Raw genomic sequence first — 23,906 nt, 5'->3', positions numbered from 1 at the left:
GCTGTAAATGATAGTATATGATAAACATGTGAACGTTGCCGCTGTAAATGATAGTATATGATAAACATGTGAACGTTGCCGCTGTAAATGATAGTATATGATAAACACGTGAACGTTGCCGCTGTAAATGATAGTGTATGATAAACACGTGAACGTTGCCGCTGTAAATGATAGTGTATGATAAACACGTGAACGTTGCCGCTGTAAATGATAGTATATGATAAACATGTGAACGTTGCCGCTGTAAATGATAGTATATGATAAACATGTGAACGTTGCCGCTGTAAATGATAGTATATGATAAACATGTGAACGTTGCCGCTGTAAATGATAGTATATGATAAACATGTGAACGTTGCCGCTGTAAATGATAGTATATGATAAACATGTGAACGTTGCCGCTGTAAATGATAGTATATGATAAACATGTGAACGTTGCCGCTGTAAATGATAGTATATGATAAACATGTGAACGTTGCCGCTGTAAATGATAGTATATGATAAACATGTGAACGTTGCCGCTGTAAATGATAGTATATGATAAACATGTGAACGTTGCCCCTGTAAATGATAGTATATGATAAACATGTGAACGTTGCCGCTGTAAATGATAGTATATGATAAACATGTGAACGTTGCCGCTGTAAATGATAGTATATGATAAACATGTGAACGTTGCCCCTGTAAATGATAGTATATGATAAACATGTGAACGTTGCCGCTGTAAATGATAGTATATGATAAACATGTGAACGTTGCCCCTGTAAATGATAGTATATGATAAACATGTGAACGTTGCCGCTGTAAATGATAGTATATGATAAACATGTGAACGTTGCCGCTGTAAATGATAGTATATGATAAACATGTGAACGTTGCCGCTGTAAATGATAGTATATGATAAACATGTGAACGTTGCCGCTGTAAATGATAGTATATGATAAACATGTGAACGTTGCCGCTGTAAATGATAGTATATGATAAACATGTGAACGTTGCCGCTGTAAATGATAGTATATGATAAACATGTGAACGTTGCCGCTGTAAATGATAGTATATGATAAACATGTGAACGTTGCCGCTGTAAATGATAGTATATGATAAACATGTGAACGTTGCCGCTGTAAATGATAGTATATGATAAACACGTGAACGTTGCCGCTGTAAATGATAGTATATGATAAACATGTGAACGTTGCCGCTGTAAATGATAGTATATGATAAACACGTGAACGTTGCCGCTGTAAATGATAGTATATGATAAACACGTGAACGTTGCCGCTGTAAATGATAGTATATGATAAACATGTGAACGTTGCCGCTGTAAATGATAGTATATGATAAACATGTGAACGTTGCCGCTGTAAATGATAGTATATGATAAACATGTGAACGTTGCCGCTGTAAATGATAGTATATGATAAACATGTGAACGTTGCCCCTGTAAATGATAGTATATGATAAACATGTGAACGTTGCCCCTGTAAATGATAGTATATGATAAACATGTGAACGTTGCCGCTGTAAATGATAGTATATGATAAACATGTGAACGTTGCCGCTGTAAATGATAGTATATGATAAACATGTGAACGTTGCCGCTGTAAATGATAGTATATGATAAACATGTGAACGTTGCCGCTGTAAATGATAGTATATGATAAACATGTGAACGTTGCCGCTGTAAATGATAGTATATGATAAACATGTGAACGTTGCCGCTGTAAATGATAGTATATGATAAACATGTGAACGTTGCCGCTGTAAATGATAGTATATGATAAACATGTGAACGTTGCCGCTGTAAATGATAGTATATGATAAACACGTGAACGTTGCCGCTGTAAATGATAGTATATGATAAACATGTGAACGTTGCCGCTGTAAATGATAGTATATGATAAACACGTGAACGTTGCCGCTGTAAATGATAGTATATGATAAACACGTGAACGTTGCCCCTGTAAATGATAGTATATGATAAACATGTGAACGTTGCCCCTGTAAATGATAGTATATGATAAACATGTGAACGTTGCCGCTGTAAATGATAGTATATGATAAACATGTGAACGTTGCCGCTGTAAATGATAGTATATGATAAACATGTGAACGTTGCCGCTGTAAATGATAGTATATGATAAACATGTGAACGTTGCCGCTGTAAATGATAGTATATGATAAACATGTGAACGTTGCCCCTGTAAATGATAGTATATGATAAACATGTGAACGTTGCCGCTGTAAATGATAGTATATGATAAACATGTGAACGTTGCCGCTGTAAATGATAGTATATGATAAACATGTGAACGTTGCCGCTGTAAATGATAGTATATGATAAACATGTGAACGTTGCCGCTGTAAATGATAGTATATGATAAACATGTGAACGTTGCCGCTGTAAATGATAGTATATGATAAACATGTGAACGTTGCCGCTGTAAATGATAGTATATGATAAACATGTGAACGTTGCCGCTGTAAATGATAGTATATGATAAACATGTGAACGTTGCCGCTGTAAATGATAGTATATGATAAACATGTGAACGTTGCCGCTGTAAATGATAGTATATGATAAACATGTGAACGTTGCCCCTGTAAATGATAGTATATGATAAACATGTGAACGTTGCCGCTGTAAATGATAGTATATGATAAACATGTGAACGTTGCCGCTGTAAATGATAGTATATGATAAACATGTGAACGTTGCCGCTGTAAATGATAGTATATGATAAACATGTGAACGTTGCCGCTGTAAATGATAGTATATGATAAACATGTGAACGTTGCCCCTGTAAATGATAGTATATGATAAACATGTGAACGTTGCCCCTGTAAATGATAGTATATGATAAACATGTGAACGTTGCCGCTGTAAATGATAGTATATGATAAACATGTGAACGTGGCCGCTGTAAATGATAGTATATGATAAACACGTGAACGTTGCCGCTGTAAATGATAGTATATGATAAACACGTGAACGTTGCCGCTGTAAATGATAGTATATGATAAACATGTGAACGTTGCCGCTGTAAATGATAGTATATGATAAACATGTGAACGTTGCCGCTGTAAATGATAGTATATGATAAACATGTGAACGTTGCCCCTGTAAATGATAGTATATGATAAACATGTGAACGTTGCCGCTGTAAATGATAGTATATGATAAACATGTGAACGTTGCCGCTGTAAATGATAGTATATGATAAACATGTGAACGTTGCCGCTGTAAATGATAGTATATGATAAACATGTGAACGTTGCCGCTGTAAATGATAGTATATGATAAACATGTGAACATTGCCGCTGTAAATGATAGTATATGATAAACATGTGAACGTTGCCGCTGTAAATGATAGTATATGATAAACATGTGAACGTTGCCGCTGTAAATGATAGTATATGATAAACATGTGAACGTTGCCGCTGTAAATGATAGTATATGATAAACATGTGAACGTTGCCCCTGTAAATGATAGTATATGATAAACATGTGAACGTTGCCGCTGTAAATGATAGTATATGATAAACATGTGAACGTTGCCGCTGTAAATGATAGTATATGATAAACATGTGAACGTTGCCGCTGTAAATGATAGTATATGATACATATGTGAACGTTGCCGCTGTAAATGATAGTATATGATAAACATGTGAACGTTGCCGCTGTAAATGATAGTATATGATAAACATGTGAACGTTGCCGCTGTAAATGATAGTATATGATAAACATGTGAACGTTGCCCCTGTAAATGATAGTATGATAAACATGTGAACTACTTATATTTATGTGGCAATTTTGTGCAATGATAAAATTTAAAATTGATCGGTCCGTTTCAGACTCAAACGGACAGTCATTAATAATATTTTTAATGTACACACATGAATACATACAAATTTACATACAAGGAATACCACAGTTTACTGCTAAAGTATAAAACAGTATCAAATATTATTTTTTTAAAAATGATTTCCTACGTTTCCAAATATCCGTGCAGGTTTGGGCAGCAATATAACATAATACAGGGTTTGATAATATGAACTCCCCAATTTCAATATCCTAACGTATGGCAATGTTATCCGGGATCTTCAGATACATTCTGTATAGTATGTTTATTCAAACACCAACACTTTGGCTTTATCAGACATAAGTAAGGGGAAGGAAAATATTTTAAAATACTATAGTTGGATAAAGCGTATAAACACATACAATATTAATTACCACAAGGAAATATGGTTGTAATATATCATATCGTGATAAGGGCGCGACGTCCAGAACAACAGGCGTGCGTGGAATACAGCAGTTAAATATAACATCAACATGCACAAACAATAGACTGCTGTTCACTTTATTGTTATCTGTCATTTGGAAGCAAATGTTCAGTTTTTTGTGAGGTGTCAGTATCTTTATTATTTCAGTATTACTACTGGCGAAAAACACTCGGGTATCCACGATACAGATTTAGCTATTTACATCATACATTTATGGGATGTACATACTCGGTTTTGTCTATTGGGGTTTATAGCAACTAAAGCGGAGGTGTGGTTCATAACAGATTGTCCTATAACGTCACCTCCGGAAATTCGAGCTTTTGGGGGATTTATTATACATTTTCATCGGTTCTTATTCATTCATTCATTAATAACGGGGCGTGTTGTTACACACCGATATATAGGCAACGCAATGGCTCAGGATGAGCTAAAGGACTGTAGAGCTGAAAAAGGACTTATAGAGCTACACACATCACTGCACCTGCAAGGCAAAACGTGACCTGTCCGCATCAGGAGTCACAGTCGTTGATGACCACGGCAGGAGAAGGTTAATATAGTCTAGTGGAGGATACGTGAATCTTAAAGAACGAATACGTTTTTCTTCTTTTTGTACTCTTTTAACCATCACACATGACAGACTAGTGGTTAGTCTTAAGCGGAACGCTAGATTCATTCTTACAAAACCTGTGGTTTATTAATACCGAGCAATTAAAAGTTGCCAAAAAGTCGCCTGCTTCACTCTCGCCCGACAACGAAACCGCAGACAGGTGGTACTAACTCTGACACCAAAGCATTGCAGCGAACCGAAGTGACGTCATGACTGTGAGGAAGGATTTTCAGTTGCCTTTCTTATTGATCAAACCAAGTTTCACACATTGTACCCATATGTGGAATCGAACCCGGGCCTTCGGCGTGACGAGCGAACACTTTGCCCTCTGGTCTACCTCACCGCCCCGCCGATGATGTTCTCAGCTTATAGTGTGAGTTTCTCTTTTGTTTTATTATCAAGTCATTGTTGAACAACATTCAGTATGAATAGGTGCAAATCCACAGCTTAATAATCAATCTATGATGTTTGTTATAGACGGGTTTACCTTCAAAACCCGCACTTTTATTTTAGAAGGAAAACTGGATTTTTTTACAAAACATGTTTGAAGGACATCCAGTGTGTGTTTCTATATAGAGTTATGATAACGATTGTGATCTGATCACTGTCCATGCAAATCCGGAATCCGGAAATCCGCAAACTCACGTTTGTAAGGGGCTACTAACGGGATGAGGAGTTTAGGATTGGCTCATTTGCGTACACCAATACTCATAGTGTCAATCACTTGATTGTGGCATTCACAGATCACCATCAACTAGATAGATCAAATATAGCTGGAGTATTGTTTTGTGTGACGTTGAACAATTTCAAGTACAAAAAGGTACAATACACACAAACGCACGTTGAGTCACACACACACACACACTCTCTCTCTCTCTCTCTCTCTCTCTCTCTCTCTCTCTCTCTTTCGCGCGCGCGCACACAACATTTCAAAGATTTTATAGGCTTAAAAAAGAAAAGAAAAATAATCACAGTTTCTAATCTATCAATGCCTCCATACTGAACCAGTTCAAGGGGAGGCATAATTATTTCAAACTTTATAAATTATACCTAATAATATAACTGGATTTGCTAAACGCGTCGATTGTATCGTGGCGGTTGGATGTTATGTCCGGAAACAACTGATGCATATTGTCAGGTGTAAACCACCAGCGTTCCTACTTACATCAGCTGCAGGTGATCATGTGTTAGAAACTCGCCATATACATGTTCTATTCTTTGAATATTTACAGTGTAAAGGGTAAAGGCAAAATAATACAGAGGCCCAGATAAGCTGCGTGTGCGGGTAAAATACGTACAGAAAATTTTTATTTACGCATTGGAGAATAATTCTTGCGTACCAATTACGCACTGAAAATGTTAAATACGGAAACAGTTTAAAACATATGCGTACGGAATATATTTATAGAATTGATCATTGAGAAAGACATCGATTGTTATGAAGTTATACTGTTAGTTTACTAGTACTAGTACTGTACTAGTATTGTACAGTCAGTAGAGGACGAGTGATATACTTACAGAGGATACTAAACGACCTTCCGTGTAATACCATTTTTATTAAACGAGTGAACGACTTGGTATCAAACGAGCGAAAGCGAGTTTGATACTAAATCTTTCACTGGTTTAATGAAAATGGCATTTCACGGAAGCGAGTTTAGTATTCTGTTTATTACTTCCATAACAAGTTGAGAGAAATCACGACCACAGTGTGAGGACACCCTGTTTTCCTCGAGTCAAACAAAGTGCCTATTCTCGAAAGTGTCCCAGCTAAGACAGATCCTAACTAGTTAGGACAGGAGTTATGACATCCTACTGTTAAGATAAGACCCATTCTCGAAACCATCGTATCCTTGCCCTAAGTTGAGTAACAGATCCTTGCTAGGATAGCGAGCTCTTCGGTAGGTGAGGTAGAAAAAACACCTTCATCAAGTTCACCTAAATATTATCTATAATTCATTGCAAGAAAAACATATATGTAAGGGCAGCTATTTACAAGACAAATGGTGAGACAAGAAATCAAAGTAAAATGTTTGAAAGTGGTGAAATTCAGCTTTGGGTGGACTTACTTGATCTAGAAGAAATTGTAATTAATTATATTTATAATAAAAATTCATATATTGTATTCAGAAAAATAGGGTGCTCTTGTACTCGAATAGATCTAAACTATTTTATCAGTTCTAAGTATTATTAACATGTTCAATATTTTATCACATCAAATTCATTTATTAAACTAGGACATAACATTTGTTTTCAGATTTTGAAAGTCTGCCTAAAAGAGAATTAAGGCGTGCAAAATATAATTTCATTTGACTTTCTTAATGATTATCATGACTTGAACTTTCATTATGCGTCATCTCACGAAGTGAAAATTCACTTAGGAAATTAACAGACGTTACTTCTCTTATCGAGTTGGCCTTGACATTGACATTTCAGAGGAATGTGACAAAGAGAGCGATGTTGTGAATGAAAAGGGATAGAATAGGTAAGAAAAAAAATACATATCGGTTGTAGATCTAAAGAATATGTGTATTGCAACAAGTAAGTCTTATTAACAACTGATAAATTGATGATATAAACTCAAAAAATCTTCTTAACTCATAAAAACTGCGTGCTGTTGTAAATTCAGCTGTAATTAAGTTTTCACAACGTCAAAATTGGTGAACAAACAAGTACCACACCATGCTGATTTCCACTGAGATGGACTTAGGACAACTCAGAACCTATCCTAGTATTTGTCCTAAGTTAGGATATCCAAGCGCTAGGATACTTTTCAAGAATAAGGTGGGACACCTATCCTTGACCCTAGGATCAAAGTTAGGATATATCCTAGGGCTAGGATCCTTTCGAGAATAGGGGCCCAGTACTACTGCGGCAGCGGTATAAGTATTACGGCATTGTGACGTCACAACTCTGAACCCTTATGACGTCATACATGTAGCGATAATAAGGTAGTGTAATATTGCTGTAAAAATATTAGGCTGCAGTATCTTCCTTGGGCGAGTAATAAAAGTTGGTTTTGATTTAGTGTGACATAATTATTGAGGCAGTGCAGATCTGCTTAGTAAACTCAATCAATGACATATAATTCACTGAGTGAAATCAATGAAATACCCGCATATTTGATAGCAGTGGGTAAAAGAAAATGAAATACCACTTTACATTCAAAATAGCCCGCTCCAAAAAGTACAGAGGTTACAGTACCCACATGAGCTAAATCTTATCTGGAGCTCTGTTGAATATATATGGCCCACGTGATTTACGCAAGTTATTGTAAATTTATTGTTCAAATTAAAAATGAAATAGGTAAATAGATGGTCTTTACTACAGACAAAAGTTAATTTTTGTCATGAATTGTTCATTATTGTCATCCTCATTTTCATCATACATGTTTACAATGAGTACAGTATTATCACACCTATTCACGACTAAACATACAAAATGGCGTCATAATTTAAATATGCATTTGTTTAGCGTTCTCGCCAGGCTTATTGAAATTGTGTGCCTTCGTGTTTAATTTAATGACAAATGGAATTGTTGTTGCCTATATTAATTAGTAATTAAACAATCTTACGTGTTTTCCTCTAACAAAGCGTAAGACTGACTATCAGATGTCCGAACATCAAATCCTCTAATAATAGGTATTACGGGCTGGCAAATATTCACTGTTATTATCGCTACTCAGGTGAAGAATCCGACCTCTGATTAATATTGTAAACACGATCCTTACAGGGACTTGCAGTGTGTGGAGCTTTTGGTGTTTCTGTCACAAATGCAAACGATTTCACTTGGTACTGCAGTTACTTCCCCTTGTAATACTTTCCTCTTGCGGAAGTCACATAAAACGTATGTGGAGTTAGTCAGGTTCCCGAATAGGATTCGAGTGTCGTTCGAGCGGCGGCCGCGAATGAGAAAATGGCTGGGGGCTCGCAATCATTTCAGAAAAGGTAAAGACTTGTTATTTTTGTAATATGAATTGAAAGTGTAAAATTGTCTCCCAATAATCTGTCGTATGTCAGTGAAGTACATCAGGTTATTCAGCGGTATCTTTGCCCTGCCTCCCAAGATCGGTACTACTTACGTGAGTACTTGCAATGAGTCGTGATGCGAGTGGAGTTCTGCTGATCGATTTGTTTGAATCACTCACGTTCGTTGTAGGGCGTGCTCATCTCGTGTTCTCGGATGTTTGTGGGACTAATATCTTATATCGTGATGTGCTGAATTTGTATATTGACACTAAGTGTGTTTTATGAACTTGATCGTAATCGTGATCACCATTGATGACATTGATCAATGATTATGGTGTAAGATGATGATGGTTCTTTAAAAATTATCATTATCATTATCGATATTTTTATTGCTTTTGCTTTTTATGTTTTATTTGATAAACAGAAATTACATTTTTGAAGAATTTATACAAAGTAAATACTTTTGTTTTTAAATTTATTTTATTGTTATGTATTCAGATTTGCAAGATTATTATATTCCAATCAATTTCTAGTTCAATGCGTCCTTTTCCTTTAACTTTAATAGTTCAGGGCAAAAGCTGGTGTACGTTGTCACACAATACATGGTGGTATTTCTTAATTATATTGAATGAAACAATAGCAAAATAATGATGTGAACTGTTTTAACCATTTTGACACAGAGAGAGTATATTATGACAAAGAAGAGTGACCATCTGACTCTGAAATTAAAAGCAGAGTTAAGGTGTGTGATATATATTAGGGATGTGTATCTGCAAATAAATTCTATTGAAATATGTTGCAATCCAGGTACTCATATTGCGACATGGATTCATATTGTGAAATGTTGGGAACTTCAAAATTGACAATTGAAAGTTTGAGCTTCCAAACACTTACCATTTATGGAATGTAGACGGTTGCTCCATACACCAAAAACTGTTGCATACAGTGTTGTCGGTGTTTGCCTAACTGGTTTCAATCATAAGTTGTGCTCTAATATTTGTAAAGACCACCAGGGACATAACTCACTGGGGTTGACTTGAATTAATGTTTGGCTGGTAGAGGGCATGAATGTTGATGTAATTTAATGATGTATAAATTCATTTGAACTTTTTATTTAGTTTTGTTCTCTGAACTCATATTTGGATATTTGAATAAATTTTCTGGTAGCTTCTGTGAAGACTGACAGTATTATTATATTGAGAGAAATGCATATATCTGTTTTTAGAGAAGTGTAGTGTGAATTAGTTCCTCTAAAAAATGGAATTACTACACATCCATGGGCATGGCATTCAGTACATACTTGGAGCAAGCCTTACTTGTGTTGATTTGCCAAATATTGCAACTTTCACAGAAGGATTTGAATGTGTGTGACATCTTTTAGCAATATTCCTGTAATATCATGGCTGGGGACATCAGAAATGGCTTGACGCATTGCACTCATTAAGGGAATGGAAATTGTCTTGAACCATGGCGTGATGGGTCAAAGCTGTAATCACTAGTCCCCTAGTCCCCATTTGTGGGAGGGACAATGTGTGAGTTACTTGAGTGGGGAATGGGTTGGGGGCACCAGGACTCCAAATCCCGTGGCCCAATGCCTGGGACGAGTCAGTTTTCATTTCAGGCAATCAAATAATAGTACCTTACTTGTCCATGGGCTACTAGGTAATTTTTGTGTATGATTTCCAACTGCAAATAAACTTGGATTTCATTTCATATCTGTTCAAAATGTAACTATTAAATTTTGCAATGATAATTAAGTAGGGTTGTCTTTCTTAAAGTTTGCTATGTATCACTTTTCGATAAATGGTCCAGTAAACATTAACATCAGATACTCTGTTGATTAATTCTTTCATGATTACATCAACAGGATTATGTTGTAGAATTCAGGGCAAGTGGACAATTTGTCAGGACAAGTCACTTTCTTAAAGACACTTGTCCAACATTTTTGAACCCCTGGGCACTGTGTACGTGTGCAAGGCCCTTGGTTCTTGTGTGTGTTTCTGGAGGAATTCATAGTTAACATAAGCAACGACTCTTTACAACCTAGAGCTTTTGAATTTTCAAAAGCAGTTCATGAATAATCAAGAGTGTCATGAATCATAGTTGCGTGATCTTTGTGGGTTTCTTCCTGGTAGACTGTCTAGCGCTGACTTTTCACACCACCTTGTAATATGCACACACCTTCACGCCTGTGATCAATATCACCCCACATTATTTTCTCATTGATCTTGCACCCACGGTTGTCTTTAGGGAGCCTGTCAGTTTCAAATATCATTTTCCTTAAAACTACTCCTGAGGCAATAAGAATGGCTACAAGTCAAACTCACTTAGGGAATCAAAAATTCTGTTTCTCCATGAAAGACTTCACTGTATCAATCTGGTGAGTGTCTTGGACATTTTCCATTACCCACAAAGACACAAACACAGCGAAAGAGAGAGTGAGATAAAGATATTTTTGATGTTTCCAAAGATGTAAACCTTTCACTGCATCCTAGCACATTTGATCAGGTAGATAAGGCCAACCAGAAAGTTGTTATATGTAACTGGACTGGTTGGAGTAGCCTAGTTGTTAAAGAGTTTGCTCATCACGCTGAAGGCCCAGGTTTAATTCCCCACATGGGTACAATGTGTGAAGTCCATATTTGCTGTCCCTTGCCATTATATTGCTGGAATCTTGCTAAAAGCTACATAAAACTTCACTCACTCACTCAAATGTAGTATGTTATTGTTCTGGGATTCAAACATACTCAGAGAAAGGCAACACACTCACCAGCTCCGTTAGGAAAACATACTGAGATGTTGGTACATCCACCATGGGACCAATTTTATCTTGGAATCTGGTTGCCTTTAACAGTACCAGTATTTTGCGTACACCAGTAGTCAAAACATGTAAATTTTGGTTTACATTTTCTTCTTGTGTAACAATTCTCTTTGCATTGTGGTATCTTGTCTAGGAAGTGTGGATTCTAAGTCTGAAGGACATTTGAAAAGGTATAACCCCCAAAATTGGTATTTTTCAAGGAAAGTATTATCCCAAATGTTAAATGTAGTGGAATCGTTGAGAATACAATAACACAAGAGTATGTGTGCAAATCACTGAGTACAGAGTAACACTAGGGCACATTTGCAGTCATTGAGTATACAATAACACAAGGGTACCTGTTGTGCATTCATTGAGTGTACAATAACACAAGGGTACCTCTTGTCCATTCATTGAGTATACAATATCACAAGGGTACCTGTTGTGCATTCATTGAGTATACAATATCACAAGGGTACCTGTTGTCCATTCACTGAGTATACAATAACACAAGGGTACCTGTTGTGCATTAATAGAGTATACAATATCACAAGGGTACCTGTTGTCCATTCGTTGAGTATACAATATCACAAGGGTACCTGTTGTCCATTCACTGAGTATACAATAACACAAGGGTACCTGTTGTGCATTAATAGAGTATACAATAACACAAGGGTACCTGTTGTGCATTAATAGAGTATACAATAACACAAGGGTACCTGTTGTCCATTCGTTGAGTATACAATATCACAAGGGTACCTGTTGTCCATTCGTTCAGTATACAATATCACAAGGGTACCTGTTGTCCATTCGCTGAGTATACAATAACACAAGGGTACCTGTTGTCCATTCGTTGAGTATACAATAACACAAGGGTACCTGTTGTCCATTCGTTGAGTATACAATATCACAAGGGTACCTGTTGTCCATTCGTTGAGTATACAATATCACAAGGGTACCTGTTGTGCATTCATTGAGTATACAATATCACAAGGGTACCTGTTGTCCATTCACTGAGTATACAATAACACAAGGGTACCTGTTGTGCATTAATAGAGTATACAATATCACAAGGGTACCTGTTGTCCATTCGTTGAGTATACAATATCACAAGGGTACCTGTTGTCCATTCATTGAGTATACAATATCACAAGGGTACCTGTTGTCCATTCACTGAGTATACAATAACACAAGGGTACCTGTTGTGCATTAATAGAGTATACAATAACACAAGGGTACCTGTTGTGCATTAATAGAGTATACAATAACACAAGGGTACCTGTTGTCCATTCGTTGAGTATACAATATCACAAGGGTACCTGTTGTCCATCCGTTCAGTATACAATATCACAAGGGTACCTGTTGTCCATTCGCTGAGTATACAATAACACAAGGGTACCTGTTGTCCATTCGTTGAGTATACAATAACACAATGGTACCTGTTGTCCATTCGTTGAGTATACAATATCACAAGGCTACCTGTTGTCCATTCGTTGAGTATACAATATCACAAGGGTACCTGTTGTACATTCGTTGAGTACACAATATCACAAGGGTACCTGTTGTCCATTCACTGAGTATACAATAACACAAGGGTACCTGTTGTCCATTCGTTGAGTATACAATATCACAAGGGTACCTGTTGTCCATTCACTGAGTATACAATATCACAAGGGTACCTGTTGTCCATTCACTGAGTATACAATATCACAAGGGTACCTGTTGTCCATTCGTTGAGTATACAATATCACAAGGGTACCTGTTGTCCATTCACTGAGTATACAATAACACAAGGGTACCTGTTGTCCATTCGTTGAGTATACAATATCACAAGGGTACCTGTTGTCCATTCGTTGAGTATACAATATCACAAGGGTACCTGTTGTCCATTCACTGAGTATACAATATCACAAGGGTACCTGTTGTCCATTCGTTGAGTATACAATATCACAAGGGTACCTGTTGTCCATTCGTTGAGTATACAATATCACAAGGGTACCTGTTGTCCATTCACTGAGTATACAATATCACAAGGGTACCTGTTGTCCATTCGTTGAGTATACAATATCACAAGGGTACCTGTTGTCCATTCACTGAGTATACAATATCACAAGGGTACCTGTTGTCCTGAGTATACAATATCACAAGGGTACCTGTTGTCCATTCGTTGAGTATACAATATCACAAGGGTACCTGTTGTCCATTCACTGAGTATACAATAACACAAGGGTACCTGTTGTCCATTCGTTGAGTATACAATATCACAAGGGTACCTGTTGTCCATTCACTGAGTATACAATATCACAAGGGTACCTGTTGTCCATTCGTTGAGTACACAATATCACAAGGGTACCTGTTGTCCATTCGTTGAGTATACAATATCACAAGGGTACCTGTTGTCCATTCACTGAGTATACAATATCACAAGGGTACCTGTTGTCCATTCGTTGAGTATACAATATCACAAGGGTACCTGTTGTCCATTCACTGAGTATACAATATCACAAGGGTACCTGTTGTCCTGAGTATACAATATCACAAGGGTACCTGTTGTCCATTCGTTGAGTATACAATATCACAAGGGTACCTGTTGTCCATTCGTTGAGTATACAATATCACAAGGGTACCTGTTGTCCATTCACTGAGTATACAATAACACAAGGGTACCTGTTGTCCATTCGTTGAGTATACAATAACACAAGGGTACCTGTTGTCCATTCGTTGAGTATACAATATCACAAGGGTACCTGTTGTCCATTCGTTGAGTACACAATATCACAAGGGTACCTGTTGTCCATTCGTTGAGTATACAATATCACAAGGGTACCTGTTGTCCATTCACTGAGTATACAATATCACAAGGGTACCTGTTGTCCATTCGTTGAGTATACAATATCACAAGGGTACCTGTTGTCCATTCACTGAGTATACAATATCACAAGGGTACCTGTTGTCCTGAGTATACAATATCACAAGGGTACCTGTTGTCCATTCGTTGAGTATACAATATCACAAGGGTACCTGTTGTCCATTCACTAAGTATACAATATCACAAGGGTACCTGTTGTCCATTCACTGAGTATACAATAACACAAGGGTACCTGTTGTCCATTCGTTGAGTATACAATAACACAAGGGTACCTGTTGTCCATTCGTTGAGTATACAATATCACAAGGGTACCTGTTGTCCATTCGTTGAGTATACAATATCACAAGGGTACCTGTTGTCCATTCGTTGAGTATACAATATCACAAGGGTACCTGTTGTCCATTCGTTGAGTATACAATATCACAAGGGTACCTGTTGTCCATTCGTTGAGTATACAATATCACAAGGGTACCTGTTGTCCATTCGTTGAGTATATAATATCACAAGGGTACCTGTTGTCCATTCGTTGAGTATATAATATCACAAGGGTACATGCTGTGCCATGTGTTATGATATGGATCTCGGGTCCAAGTGAGGGTACCAGTGAAATCCCTTATCTAACTGGCGTGCTGGTTTGCTTGGGGGAATTAACTCAGCAAAGAGTCCGAAGTCACAAGAAGCTAATTACAATTTTATTTACAAGAGATGGAGTAACAAGGGTGGCCACAGAGAGTCGGTACAACCCTCTGGGCTGAGGGCTAGAGCTGACCTGTGTTGGGAGTCTAAACCCTACTGATGGACAAATGAAGTTGGAGACTATTTAACTACAATTTAAACACTACAAAGATTCTGATTTGCTGACTGATACAAAAAATGGGTGTAACCTACAATAGCCAATGAAATACAGAATAAACAAAGTGGGGTGTGTCTTACCATTACAACTTCAGTGACCAGACAGGGGGAGTACTTAATCTTTTAATCCTATTATCTAAGTGACATTAATCTTGTTGGCACATTTACTGGATGCTTGATTGCTTACTCTGGGCTGGATCTTTAACGACCCTTAACTGGTGTTTGCATAATGTTATTTTACTGTAGGTGATGGCATGTTTACTTCATCAAAGCAGTTTATTAACCCGTCTAGACATAACCCTTGTTTTAGTGAATGGTTTGTCTTACAGTGTTCTGATTACCTCAGGCTAGGATTCTAACTGTGAAATTGTGTGGTCATTACTTATACCTTTTTCAATGGAATGTCTGTGAGATAAGCTTTACTACTTTTGAGAGGAGTCTTGTCTAAGCTTTAACTGATACATGATGAAACTAATATTCTACATTCATATTTTCCTCATATTTGAATGCTAATATATTGCTTGTACTGGTTACAATTAATAAAGAATTTTGGTATGAATTATCATTTCATGATACATGATTGAGTTAACAGTAACCCGAGGGTACATGTTGTTTAATAACTGAGTATGCAGTAACACAAGAGCACATCAAGATTTTTTTGAAAAATGTTGTTCATGTGCAACGGTATCACCTGCTGAGGTTTGAGGACAGTGATAGTGCATTGCTAATTAGTTGTTGATTGTTGGCTTATGGCACTATGGAGCTGCAAATAACACAGTGTTTAATCAGTGTTATTTTTGTATGTTTGTCAAGTGATATCCTAGGATAGCAAACATGCTATTTCTCTTCAAGGTCACACTGACAATGTTAATGAAGATCACAGTTGACGGCAGCACTAAAGGAATTACTGTATGTACAGCCTTGGTTCACAATGTAGATACTGACTGATGAAAATGAACATGAAATAAGGCATAAAATAAAATGACAGTTGACATTTTTCTTATTTATCAGCTCTGTTCTACAATTAAACGAAGTGAGAAAACAGTTATGACTACAGCTCTAAAGCTATGAGGAATAATTTTTACAAAATTATTTTCTGTGAAATTATCAATTTTCCTTTGGTTGGCTCAGTGTGCTGTGCTGTTAAAGCTTCTTTGTTGTAAAATTTTGAAAAAGTGAACTAAGGTCAGACAAATTTTATTTCTTGTTGTACAGTATTTTGTCCTCAGAAACACTAGAAGCAAGGGAAAAAATTATCAGTGATATTCCTTTTGAATACTTTTGGCAGTTTATGAAGTGTATATGGGGCAAAGAGCAATCATAGTCGAATTTTCATGTAAGTTCATAATTTCGACGAATAAAAACATTAGGATTTTATTTTTTGAAGGGTGAAAAAACTTATATTTTCATTGTCTGGAAAAAATATGAAATTAAATGGTTATCACTAATGAAAGGACAACGGTCTGGCAACCAATATTGGTTGCATGTGCATTGTAGGTTGGGATTCCAGTTTGAACAGGTCCCGAGCACACTGTGGTGGTTGCACCTATATTGTAGTTTAGGATTTCAGTTTGTATAGGTCCCTAGCAACCTAAGGTGGTTGCACCTATATTGTAGACTGGGATTCCAGTTTGAACAGGCCCCTAACACCCTGTAGGGGTTGCACCTATACTGTAGTCTGGGATTCCAGTTTGCATAGGTCCCTAGCAACCTAAGGTGGTTGCACCTATATTGTGGACTGGGATTACATTTTGCACAGGCCCCTAGCACCCTGTGGGGGTTGCACCTATACTGTAGTTTGGGATTCCGGTTTGTATTAAGGTCCCTTGCAACCTAAGGTGTTTGCACCTATGTTGTAGGCTGGGATTCCATTTTGAACAGGTCCTAGCAACCTAAGGTGGTTGCACCTACACTGAAGCTCAGACTCTTGTACCAGCTGGATTGTGTGTCATCAGGACATCAATCACTGGATTGTTAGACTTGGCTGTTTACCATGTTTACTGTTATTGTATGGATGGAATATAGCTGACTGTGATGTTAAGACAACAAACAGCTAGCATCACGACAGTATGCACTGACTGAACATACCAGCATGACCCCATTTGCTGGAGAAATAGCTGTAGGACATATTGGAGTTGTTATTGATGGTCATTAAGCTGGTTAGCTTGTTCAGACAGACCAGATGTTGTCCGATCAATGTTTACCAGATTCATTTGCACTTCAGTGATATTATCCCCACCTTTGGATTTGTGGGATTGACATAAATTGACAGGAATGCATTTTAGATATGTCAGGTTTGAAATGTTAGTAATTCTATACTCTGTGTGTGTGTGTGTGTGTGTGTGAGAGAGAGAGAGAGAGAGAGAGAGAGAGAGAGAGAGAGAGAGAGAGAGAGATGAAGATGCATTGTACTTTCATCCATATATGCAAACATGCACATGCGTGCACACACATTACCATGTTGTTCATAATTCTATGTATATATTCTTATAAGGTACGTCAGACTTCACAAAATCATCCCATTGATTACTCAAAGTAGATCTGGGTTAAAATTGGTCTTCAGTAACTCATGCTGGTAAGAGGCCAGCATGAGTTGCTTGCTTGCTGATACTTGTTTGACATATAACAGTTGCATAGATCGATGCACATGATGTTGATCACTGGATTGTCAAAGCCAGACTCGATTATTTACAGACTGCTGCCATAAAGTGTGGTATTAAACAACAGAAACTAAGATTATTCCTGGTAGACTTTGGATATACATAGTGCTTGGGCTAGGTGGGTAGCTCAGTTCATGCCAGAAAAAATTGAGGTTTGATTCCTTACTTAGAGTAAGATAGGTGTAGCTCATTTGTGACATCCTGTGTTATGACTGTTGGAGCACTGACAGTCACACATACTGAGGTCACTTATTCTTTGGTGATCAGAAACATTCCACCAGCTTTGGCTATGCCACAGTCATGAATTTATATTTTTGATTGCAACAAATAAACTCATTTAAACTGAAAAGGACCCCAAGGGAGTGCAGAGATTCAGAACCTGAGGAAATCTAGACTTGCTTCATTGAGGGCTGGCATTGCAGGAGGGCAAGCCTGAAGGGAAAGTAATGTGGTTCAGGGGCTGTGAGACGGACTACATCACAAGCTTTGAATGAGACCCCAGTAATAACCAGAACATGTTAATTAAGAAAGCAGTATCATTAAGTGATAAATATAGTCTGGTTCATAATTATTGAGAATTTTTCTTCTTACTTTGAGCTATCCTAACACCTCAACTGATTCACTGATACTTAAAACTAAGTAATGGTATAAGGGAGGTAACTCATCTTGGCCTACTGAGTATAGTACAATTAGAGTTACCTCCCCTGAGTTTGTAGCAGACGTCATTTTCCTCAGCACTGTCAACAATGTCTGCTGAAGATAAAAGAAGGTTGATTTTTGAGTTGTGTAATCAAGGAATTGATGATGTAAATACATTGGCAGAGAGAACAGGAACTCCTCTTTCTACTGTGTATAGGATTAGGAAGAATGTTAAAGAGGGAAAGGATTTTGGGCACCAGAAAGGAGCAGGGAGACCCAGAAAATTGGACTTCTCAGATCGCGTCCGGCTGGGAATTTTAGCGTCTAAAAAGCAAAGGGCAAGCATCTCCAACATCAGGTATGAAATGATAGAAAGGGGATCAACAGTTGTATCAAAATCTACAGTTAGAAGAAATTTGATTGATCTTGGATGGGAGAAAAAGACTGGAATTCCTTCTCCTCTCATGAAACAAGAACATAAAGACAGGCGTGTTGAGTGGTGTTTGGCACATGAAAACTTTGACTGGGAAAATGTGATTTTTACTAATGAAAGCTCAGTATGGGTATATCCCAATAATGTGAAAATATGGACAAAGTCTGCGTCAGCACCGTTGTATCGACGACCTAAATACAGCCCAGAGTTTCATGTATGGGGAGGGATATCCTTATTAGGAACGACCCCGTTGTGTGTGTTTGAGGGAAATCTGACAAGTCAACGCTACACTAACATATTAGATAATTTTCTCGTTCCAAGTGCACATGTGTTTTATGGAAATGACTGGATTTTGCAGCAAGATAATGATCCTAAACACACCGCAAAACATGCCAAGCAGTGGTTTCAGGAGAAAAATGTGACTGCATTACCATTTCCTGCATATAGTCCTGACTTAAATCCCATTGAGAACATTTGGGGGATGATGAAGGAATGTGTGAATCAAAAGGGGTTGACAAAAATTGAAGACATGAAGAGAGAAGTGGTCCGATACTGGGACAGCATAACTCACGAGACACTAACCTCTCTGATAGGAAGTATGCCTATCCGTCTTAGACTGTGCCGTGAAGCTCAAGGAGACTTGATAAAATATTAAATTGTTACCTACACAACATGAAAAGGTCAGTTCACTTTCACAATACATTCAATTTTATCTGATTTGTTCTCGTTTAATAATATGAAATGCTTTAGCTATTCTCAATAATTTTGAACCATACTGTATGTAACACCTCAATATATCAATGTCTCAATGCTGAAGTGGAAACTACTTGTTGCACAACTAATCACAATGTCGGGACCATTTGTCGTGTCTGAGACCCCAATGGATGCATATTTCTAGATGGATTTAATAATTAGCTTACAGATTGACTGGCGCCATATTGTGAGAATCAATGAAAGTCACAGGAAGGAATTCTGACACATTCCACCATCATTAGTCAGAATGCATTGTTCCCATCTGTTGCTGAATGAACTTGTGTTAGTTGAGGTGTGGGATAAATACCATCATCATGTTGGTTTTCCACAGTGATGTCTGTTACCTTTAGATTATTCTTGGAGGAAATCAATGTAATTTCTGGTCAGGGATGAGGACTGATCAGATATTGGTGATGCAAGTCTTGTTCAATTTCTTTCCTCAGCATGTTGTGGGTAAACCTTTTTTAAAGGGTTTTCATCATGGACTGCTCACGTGAAAATTGCAGGAGCTGTCAACATTATTGTGGTGCTATTCACACAGTATTGTGTAATAGAATATGAGGGCAGTCAGGATCCTATATGATTAAAGTGTTCGTTCTCCATGCCAAAGACTCTGATTCAATTCCCTGCCTGGGTACAATGTGTGAAGCCAATTTCAAATGACTGTCCCATGATATTGTTTGAATATTGGTGAAAGTGGCATAAAACCAGTCAATAGAGCATGAAAGAGAAGCTGTGTTTTTGTCAGGGCTCCCGTTCATTGTTACTTAAGGTCAAGGGAACATTGACTCACTCATTTCCAATCCCATTGGGCATTTATTTATTATTGTTTATTTCAGTACTTTTGTTGTGCATCCTAGGTCCAATTTACAGGATATTGTCAACCTGTTTTTAACGAAATATTATCCCAACTGTCCTAGTATCCCAGTTATGTAGATCGTTGCTCATGATGTCAATCACTGGGTTTTCTGGTTCACACTTGATTATTAAGAGACCTCTATCATATACCTGGAATGCAAACATACAAAAGAAAGACACAACAATGAATTCAGTTGTACAGGTTCAAGTTAAATTTTACAAAAAAGAAAAAAGTCTGTATAATTTATTGCAGCAACATGATGTCTTATATGTTGGAACTGTCAGTGATGATCGGTAATGACCAACTACAACTGCTCTGCTTCATCATGCATCAGGGTTTTGCAATGAAGATAAACTTGTCGGAAAATATAATTTTGTATATGATTCACAAAAAAATGAAAAATTAGATGTGTTAGGGTGATATATACTCAGTAGCAAAAGTTTAGTATTCCACAGAAACTGCAAGAAATGAGGATAAGAATCACATGATCGTTTTAAACTTTAGTTTGACCATTTATGATTACAAAACTGACACAAGCACGTTATTACAAAATGAAAAGCCTGTGCACTACAAAGTGAGAGGGATGAGTCAGTGAAATAGACACATTCAAACAGTGGTCAATATCGAGTGTGTCAGCCCTCAGGTTGGTGAACCGCCACACAACGTTTTCTCATCCTTCTGATGAGCTGCCAAAACCAGTGAAGGGTGATGTTTCCCCACTTCAAGGCATTGCCAAGGTCACAGGCATTGCCAAGGTCGTTGACGGTCTGGATGTTAGGGTGGTTCCTCTGCAGTCTTCTCCCAAGTACGTCCCAGGCATGTTCAATTGGCACAAGGTCTGGAGACCTGGCTGGCCATGCTATGACGTCACTGATGTGCTGCAGCAGACTTTGAGTCTGGTGAGCTGTATGTGCATTGTCCTGTTGGGAAAGGTGTCGGTGACACTGACTAAGGAAGGGTATGACCACTGGTGTTATCACCAGATTGCAACATCACTGAGCTGCGAGGGTGCTGTTTATCACAACAGTTTTGCTGTTCCAGTGGATCTCTTCCCAAGCCATGACACTATCCCTGAAACGGTCATGCTCCATGACATTGTCAGGTTGAAAACATTCTCCTTGATGTCACTAAACACGAGTTCTGCCATCTCTAATCTGCAGACAGAAATTTGATTCATCACTAAAAAGGACTTTCTTCCACTGTGCAAGACGCCATCCTTGATGGGCATGTGTTACTGTTAACTGTTCTTGAACATGACATGGCATTAATGGTGTATCCATGAGAGGATGATAGGCATGGAGCCAAGCCGAATGGAGATGATTACGGATGAGCTACGCAGCCTAGTATAGTGCTGTAGTAGCCTAGTAAAGTAATGTAGTAGTCAAGTGTAGTGCTGTAGTAGTTCTTATGTAGTGCTGTAGTATTGAAATTCTGTAGTAGCCTAGTGTAGTTTTGTAGTAGCCTAGTGAAGCTTTGTAGTAGCCTAGTGAAGTTTTGTAGTAGCCTAGTGTAGTGCTGTAGTATCCTAGTTTAGTGCTGTAGTATCCTAGTGAAGTTCTGTAGTAGCCTAGTGTAGTGCTGTGGTAGCCTAGTTTAGTGCTGTAGTATCCTAGTGAAGTTCTGTAGTAGCCTAGTTTAGTGCTGTAGTATCCTAGTGAAGTTCTGTAGTAGCCTAGTGTAGTGCTGTGGTAGCCTAGTTTAGTGCTGTAGTATCCTAGTGAAGTTCTGTAGTAGCCTAGTTTAGTGCTGTAGTATCCTAGTGAAGTTCTGTAGTAGCCTAGTGTAGTGCTGTGGTAGCCTAGTTTAGTGCTGTAGTATCCTAGTGAAGTTCTGTAGTAGCCTAGTTTAGTGCTGTAGTATCCTAGTGAAGTTCTGTAGTAGCCTAGTGTAGTGCTGTGGTAGCCTAGTTTAGTGCTGTAGTATCCTAGTTTAGTGCTGTAGTAGCCTTGTGTAGTACTGTTTAGTATCCTAGTGTAGTAATGTAGTAGCTGAGTGTAGTAAAGTACTTGTGTAGTGTAATGCTGTCACTAAGTAAGAGTGTATCACTGCCTGTTCTCAGCCTGCCCTTTGTAAAATCAATTACTGATGGCAAAGATTGGTAACTTCACCATGGAAACGAATAAATGGCTTTGCATAATGCATGTGCAATCATTATCAGGAAATTTCACAAAGAATTCTGTAAAGGTTGCTTCATGTTCTGCGTTGAGTTAAGAAAGATTACTGTTGAGAAAGTCACTGATGTTAAACAGTGATGTTATAGATAGATGTATGTACCTGCAGTGATGTTGAAGATGTATATATACCCGCAGTGATATTAAGGATGTATATATACCCACAGTGATGTTAAGGATGTATATATTCCAACAGTGATGTTAAGGATCTATGTATATCCAGTGATGTTAAGGATGTATGTATACCTGCAGTGATGTTAAGGATGTATATATACCGGCAGTAAAGTTAAAGATGTATGTATACCTGCAGTAATGTTCAAGATTTACATATACCCACAGTGATGTTAAGGATGTATATATACCCGCAGTGATGTTAAGGATGTATATATTCCAACAGTGATGTTAAGGATCTATGTATATCCACAGTGATGTTAAGGATGTATGTATACCCGCAGTGATGTTAAGGATGTATATATACCTGCAGTGATGTTAAAGGTGTACATATACCCCAGTGATGTTAAATTATATTCAAGGCAGAAATAAGAGATGTGTGTAAATATAGTTCCTCACTAATTCCAAAATGATCTGAAAATAAAGAATCTTGTTTCTACTGACAAAATAGATGGCAGTGAAGGCCTTAACTTTCTCTTATGTCCATTATGTTCCTCACAATATGCCGTACCCGTGAAGATCTCATTTAGAAATGATCTTTCGTGAGAGGCAACTAACAGTATTGGAAGGTCAGGCTCGCTGACTTTGCTGAAACGTATCATCAGTTTCCAATTGCATAGATTGATCTTCATAATGTTGATGATTAGATTGTCTAGTCTAGACTCGATCATTTACAGATTACTGTTGTATAGCTTGAATACACAATATGATGGCAGCCTGTAATTATTCAAGTCTACACCAGTCAATCCAATAAGCAAGATCATTGATTAACAGAAATGGGATACAATGACGTGTGTCAAGCCAAGTCAGTGAGCCTGACTATACAGTTCCGTTAGTTGC

The 23,906-nt window shown here is 37.7% G+C and overlaps 1 protein-coding gene across 1 annotated transcript in view; it reads left to right on the top strand.

The window, feature by feature from the left end:
* Positions 1-8,746: 8,746 nt before the first annotated feature.
* LOC137282385 (growth hormone-regulated TBC protein 1-like) overlaps positions 8,747-23,906 on the top strand; it is a 32,320-nt gene continuing 17,160 nt past the window's right edge. The window contains exon 1 of the mRNA XM_067814131.1: positions 8,747-8,838. Within this exon, the coding sequence (XP_067670232.1) occupies positions 8,807-8,838 (32 nt within the window). The 5' untranslated portion in view covers positions 8,747-8,806. The remainder of the gene's footprint in view (positions 8,839-23,906) is intronic.

Source organism: Haliotis asinina, chromosome 4 (assembly GCF_037392515.1).
Source record: "Haliotis asinina isolate JCU_RB_2024 chromosome 4, JCU_Hal_asi_v2, whole genome shotgun sequence".
Classification (NCBI taxonomy): domain Eukaryota; kingdom Metazoa; phylum Mollusca; class Gastropoda; order Lepetellida; family Haliotidae; genus Haliotis; species Haliotis asinina.
Note: the sequence above shows the minus strand (reverse complement) of the source record. Positions and strands in the feature narration are given on the sequence as shown.